Consider the following 6,574-nt stretch of genomic DNA (forward strand, 5'->3'; position numbering starts at 1 on the left):
ACATTTTCTATACTGCAAAACTTGGTGGGGTAGCGTGGGTGGTTGCCAGGGTTTTGCTATACAGCTATTCTGGGTGGTTGTCAGGATAGTTATGTACTCAAAATAGCCCAGATATGGCTTGAATCCCTTATTCAGTGCAAGTCAATGGGATTTTTTTTTGCAGTTTTATTATCTGCCAGGTGGCCTAAAAGCCACATTATTTGAAGTATCAACTTTGTAACCTGTTGGGTCTTTCAGGCCACATCCGCTGTATTCCCGTCAACAATATAATTAGATCATACACGCCTCAGGCGAATCCTCAAATCTCTAGTCAGCTGAGACTCCCATCATACCCTTCGGAAAATGTTGGCAGTCACAGAGCGGCTGAGATTCAAGTATATGTGTGGTAAAAAATGAGGTGGGGTCATGGCATAATTTCTAGTTCTATACAGGTGAGTAGAATTTTTAGACGACTTTATGATCTAGTTTTCAAGGTCAAAAAAGGAGTCAAAAGTTTGGAGATTCAGTTTACTAAAGCATCGATCTGTTATGAAATTATGTGATCAATGCCCTAAAAGTGGCTTTTAGTGTAATTTATTCATATCACATATAATATAGAAATAGCCAGACTTTTTTAGGAGCATGTTGTTCAATTCTTAATATGAAACCAATAAGGTACTGTAGATAAAAATGGCAGGTTTAGAGGGATACCCAATGTTTCATTATACATAAAGGACTGAACCCATTGGAAGTAGACTCTCAGGAGAACTGTTAAAGAGTTACGGATATTTTAAGCCACCTCTACTGGGGCTGTGATTTTTTTTCCTGATACCTAATTAAAAACATTAATAATGATGCTTTATCTGGTGTTCAATTTTCAGCCCTATTAAGGCTGCTCCCATTTGGGTTTGTCATTGCTCTCACAAATGGGTCACACCAAAGTCTCAAAGTTGGAGAAATGTCTCCAGGTATCATTCACAGATATATATTTTACCATTCTATCTTTTGAATTGTAATGACATGAAGTTCTATTTTGGGGACATATGTTGAGAGAATGATCTTTACTGTACTGCTGAAAACTGATGAAAAAAATGACAGATAATCAAATAATGGCATAAATATTCAGATACTTATTACCATAATAACCGCATACTACTTAATATAACCTAAACTGTATTGTGTTGCATTGTATTATTATTAAGCATAGCACTATACATTCCATTGTACATTACACTAATGTACTGTATATTTCACAGTATATTTAATCTGTGAATCAATATATTAATCAACATATTTCATATATTGGTAATAGTAAAGTTGTAGCATATTAGCCTTTTATATTGTACCCAACAATGGAATTTTCACCATTTGTGTTTAGATTTTTCAGTGACTCTTTCTGCAGGTTACACTGATACACAAATAGACGGTGACAGGTGAGTCTCAAATGATTTGTTCAAAACAGATTCATTTAGGAGTGAAACAAGTGGCATGTCTTTATAAGTGAGTTATTGAATCATCCACTCAACTGTTCAGTTTAAAAACATTGATTCATTCAGGAGCAAAACAAGTGATACATTTTTATTAGCAAGTAACTGAATCATTCATTCAACCCTTTTGTTAAAAAACATTGATTCATTTAGGAGCGAAACAAGTGACTCGTCTCTGAGCGAATCATTGAATCATTTACTCAACCGTTTCATTCAAAAACACTGATTTATTCATTAGCGAAAAAAGTGACACGTCTTTTTGAGAGAGTCATTGAATCACTCACTCAACAACTTTGTTCAAAAACAGATTCATTTTTAAAAAACAAAATACTATTCCTGGGGTGTTGTATGGAAATGCACAGAAGTTGACTCATTTGGAACTATTATTTCCAAAAAAGTAACTGGCAATATTGTGTCTAAAAAGTTCACAATCTATTTGTCACAGATTATCACTCTTATGGTGCCACAGTAAACAGGGCATCACTGTAACCGATATAAAAATAAATGTAAAAACGAGTTTAATTGAAATTATATACTCCTTTCCTTTATACACAGGAACTAAATAATACTATACTATTAAGTATACATATACTATTAAGACAAATATTGCCTTATACTAGGGCAAAACTTAACTTTCAAAACAGAGGTAACATTGTTAAAAATCTAATACGCTTTCTGTATAGTCAGATGAAAAGAAATATGATTATTAAATAAGACTCTGTAGTAATACTTGTTATTGACTGGCTATTCACATAGATTGATTTGTGGGTGAACTATTAGAAAAATACTGTGCCATTTTATCTTGTCTTTGGCAAAACACTGAATGTTACAGAGAGAAAAAATGAGTTCATTTATGTTTTCTGTTTTCATGGAGAATTGGTTCCTGTAGTTTTTGTTTTAGCCCCTGCTGTGTCTTCATTTACCTTAATCTTCATCGAGGTAGGAGACAAATCTGCAGGGGTGGATGGAGAGTTCAGTAGGTCACACTCAAAATTCTGAAGCAGGTCTAATGATAAACCTCGCATCGACCTTTCCGGTCGGTCAGGATGATTCTTCAGCTCGAGGATTGGCTCAATGGGACTTTTCTGCAGCAGCTGGGAGTCAAAAGACATGCCGTGGAAAAACTTCTGGCTCTGGAAGAGCTCCAGGCAGCGTAAGCGACGTGTGGGGATCTTGCACAGAAGCTGTATTCAAACATGAGTTTTAGAGTTTTAGGAAGACTGCTCTGAAAGTTTCCATAAACAACAGGGTTATACGCCATTCAGATTTGAAGGTAGAAATTAAAATGTAAAAACAATGCTGAGAAATTAATTTAAATGAGATGTGTTTATTTAAATTAAACATTGTTAGTATGAACTACCTCTAAATGATATCTTACACATAAAATATAGGGTATTTCAATAAACATTATAATTAATTAATACAATAAACATCCATATATCCATGAAATTGTTTATACCCATAAACATCAGATGGTATTAATAAAACTTACATTTTTTTAAACATGTATTTATATTTCACATAATACATGTGCTGTAATATGTATTACACTTATATATATTGTCTTTTTAATTGTATATTCTGTCTAGGAATATAAATCATAATGAAAATCTGTAAGCATGTAAATAAACATATGATTGTTTTTTATTGTATTATGTATGTTTATGAATATCAATCAAACTTTTGCGCAAATATCTAAATATATTTTAACTATACATTTTCAGTGTGAATTACTCTTAAATGACATCTTTCACATACAATATGGGGTATCAATAAAATACATTATGTATTATGTACATTATGTAATACATTAATACATCAAATACAAATGTATCAATGTTTTAAACATACATTATAGAACTAACATTCATAAATAATAAATGTAATGCTATAATATATAATTTATGAATGTATAATTAGATTATTATTATTAATGGATATATTGTTAATACTCATAAACATTAGATGATTATTAATTAAATTCATGAAATTTATATTAATAAAAATAATATTAATAAATGCTTTCTACATGTATTTATATTTTAAACATACATAATACTATTATATTATTGTCTTTTATTGTATTTTAATGCATGTGTATGAATATCAACCATATTCAAAACCTATATGCATGTAAAAAAAAAAAAAATTTTTATTATGTATAAGTATATAAATCATAATTAGTCTAAATGAATGGATGCAGATTATGTATAGCAGCTCACCTCTATAAGCAGGAAGGCCAGAGCTGGACTGAGGCTTGCAGGCATGTCATATAGACACTCACTGACACTGGCCAGCATATCACAGTGATCTGCTTCCGCAGGCAGAGGAAACTACAAGTCAAAATAATCGAGAAAAGGCTCACACAGTCTGTATAAGCAGCCCGTAGCATTTTCTACACATCACTGAGATCTGCACATTGAGACTGACACATCCATCAAGTATATGCTCATCTTGCAGTACAGCCTCTAGATATGTCTCACCCCTCCAGTGGCTAGAGCATAGAGAAGAATACCAAGAGACCACCAGTCTGCAGCGTGGCTGTACGGACCTCCGCTCAGGACCTCAGGAGCTGTTTAATGACCACATCATGTAATTAAATATCCATTTTTACAGAAGTAGCTCATTTGCTTAGAGCTATAAGTGTCTTTAGTTACTGTCAGATATAGCTGATGGTAAACACAGTCTTACTACGGAAATCCTTTCCCGTTTAAAAAGAGTGCAGTTCAGATTTCAGCCTCACCCATGTACTGTATTGTGCCGCAGATAGTAAAAGCTCTATCCCCGTGCTCAAGACGGCGAGACAGCCCGAAATCAGTCAAGCGTAGGTGACCTAAATGAGACAGCATTAATGTGTCTATTCTACAATTCCCTTTTCAGAAAGCTAAATGAGTGCTTCACAGTTGGGATGGACATTTGAAAACAATCCAAAGACACAAAAGATATATAAATATATATATACAGTATCTCACAGAAGTGAGTACACCCCTCACATTTTTGTAAATATTTTATTATACCTTTTCATGTGACAACACTGAAGAAATGACACTTTGCTACAATGTGTATATATATATATATGGTTGTTGTCTTGGTATATGTGAAACTTATGCAAATCTGTGTATATGTTTGCTTTTTTAAAATATGATATGAATTTGTTTATGATATATTATAGTAACGTGGATGAACTATCTGCATATATGTTCAATATTATACAATGTGAAGTTGTTACAAATTTTTAATTTCCCATTTAAGCACATTTTTTTATATATATATTCCTGACTGCATAATAAATGTCTAGACCACACAATAACAGCAGTGATATTTCTCTGGTTGATTAAATAGGTATAATTATGTCTTCCAATAAGGAAATTGTATAGAAATTTGTGGGATAAATTTGGAATTAATGATTATTTTAAAAAGGAACAAAATATCTTTAAATACAGATAATTCTGAATTATTACAATATATTGGGGTTGAATTTTGATTGTGAGTATATATGTACACACACACACACACACACACATATATATATATATATATATATGCTTTTCTGAAAATCCATAGTTTTTTTAATGCATCTATAACAGTTAAATAGTATATTAAAAGTGATCATGCCAATATATAATGTAATATTTTTGGTAATAATGCTGTCAGATTTATTCAATCCCTATTAAATACTGCTGTTTTTAAGTCACTTATTTGTATATAGGGTACAAAAACTCAATTTAAACAATTTAGCCTTTGTAAATTCTATAGCAATTGAATGCTGCTGCAGATACATAAATTTGTGCATGCATATATATATATATATATATATATATATATATATATATATAAAATCAACTTTACTTTATCAAAATCACTCAAACGTGTATTAATAAACTCTCTATAATAGTTTACTGATACCTTTATCAGTCAGAAGTATGTTCTCCATCTGTTTCAGAAAACAAACATTTTTTTTCAGAGCATTTAAATAGAATGGATACAAACATTTATTAACTTCAGTAACATATTTATATTTAGTTACATTTTTTAAAATTTTTTAAACAAATTAGAATTTTCCTTTAAATGAACGTGTTCAAACTTATACCTTCACATCCCTATGCATTATTCCAGAGTCATGCAAAAAGCCTGGAAATTAAAAAAAAAGTTGTGTCACTGATACAAATTTACAACACCTGTTTGTGAAAATGACTCTAGGCTAAATATATAAGATTATTTAAAAACAAAATAAGCATGTAAAGTGTTCGTCCATATACATAATGAATGCAACAACACTCACCCAAAGCAGAGCCCAACTCGGCAGCAAACACTCGAACATCTCTCTCATCAAAGCGGCCCTTCAGGGTCCAGTAAGTATAGAGATCCCCAGTGCTGCAGTAATCACACACTGAACACAAACACACACGAGCCAGAGATAAGAGACGAGAAAGACAATGTCACAGCAGGCTGATTGGCCTGACCTTGAAGCCAGCTTCTCACAGATCAAACTCTAAGGAACTTCATTCAAGCACAGTATGATCTGGAGCAGTATTTTTGAGTATAATCACAAGCCGGTGACACAATTTCAGTCTGTCACAGGGTCACGGAGGGAGACTTTGGAAAGGAAGAAGACATAACACAATGATTAAGTCTCATAGCTTGCCCTGGCGAATGGATATGGAGAGAAAAATACATTGGGGGTAAGGTTTAGCAACAAAAACACATTGAACGAAACAGATACATCACATGGTTAAGGAGCAAATCAAATAAGAGTAAAGCATCTAGCAGATCTTTCAAGAAATGTACTTTATGCTCTCTTGACAGATATATGCAGTCTTGTAAACCCAGCAATTTTCACATGATGTCCATGCAAGAATACAAGGAAAACAGCATAGCAACATTAAGGTTGGGGCAGAACAGTTTGTTTGTCTGGCCAGTGTGGGCAGATGGGGAAGTGTTTTTAAAAGCAATGCAGTTAGTACAGTAAACATACTTCACCTTTCACTTCAAATGTTTCTTTAAAGCAGGGCTTTTCAAACTTTTTGATGAACCTACATATCTGAGGCCCCTTTTCAATCACTCCTGTGTAAGGGAACTTGCTAAAAAAAAAAATATATATATATATA

The 6,574-nt window shown here is 32.6% G+C and overlaps 1 protein-coding gene across 1 annotated transcript in view; it reads right to left on the minus strand.

Annotated features, from left to right (window-relative positions):
* Positions 1-1,809: 1,809 nt before the first annotated feature.
* Positions 1,810-6,574, minus strand: part of LOC107714397 (putative serine/threonine-protein kinase F31E3.2) — an 11,808-nt gene continuing 7,043 nt past the window's right edge. The window contains exons 6-12 of the mRNA XM_016520263.1: positions 5,749-5,856; positions 5,557-5,597; positions 5,373-5,400; positions 4,210-4,299; positions 3,950-4,038; positions 3,689-3,799; positions 1,810-2,650 (exon numbers count right to left, since the gene is read on the minus strand). Of these exons, the coding sequence (XP_016375749.1) occupies positions 2,333-2,650; positions 3,689-3,799; positions 3,950-4,038; positions 4,210-4,299; positions 5,373-5,400; positions 5,557-5,597; positions 5,749-5,856 (785 nt within the window). The 3' untranslated portion in view covers positions 1,810-2,332. The remainder of the gene's footprint in view (positions 2,651-3,688; positions 3,800-3,949; positions 4,039-4,209; positions 4,300-5,372; positions 5,401-5,556; positions 5,598-5,748; positions 5,857-6,574) is intronic.

Source organism: Sinocyclocheilus rhinocerous, unplaced genomic scaffold (genome assembly GCF_001515625.1).
Source record: "Sinocyclocheilus rhinocerous isolate Xijiao unplaced genomic scaffold, SAMN03320098_v1.1 scaffold821, whole genome shotgun sequence".
Classification (NCBI taxonomy): Eukaryota; Metazoa; Chordata; class Actinopteri; order Cypriniformes; family Cyprinidae; genus Sinocyclocheilus; species Sinocyclocheilus rhinocerous.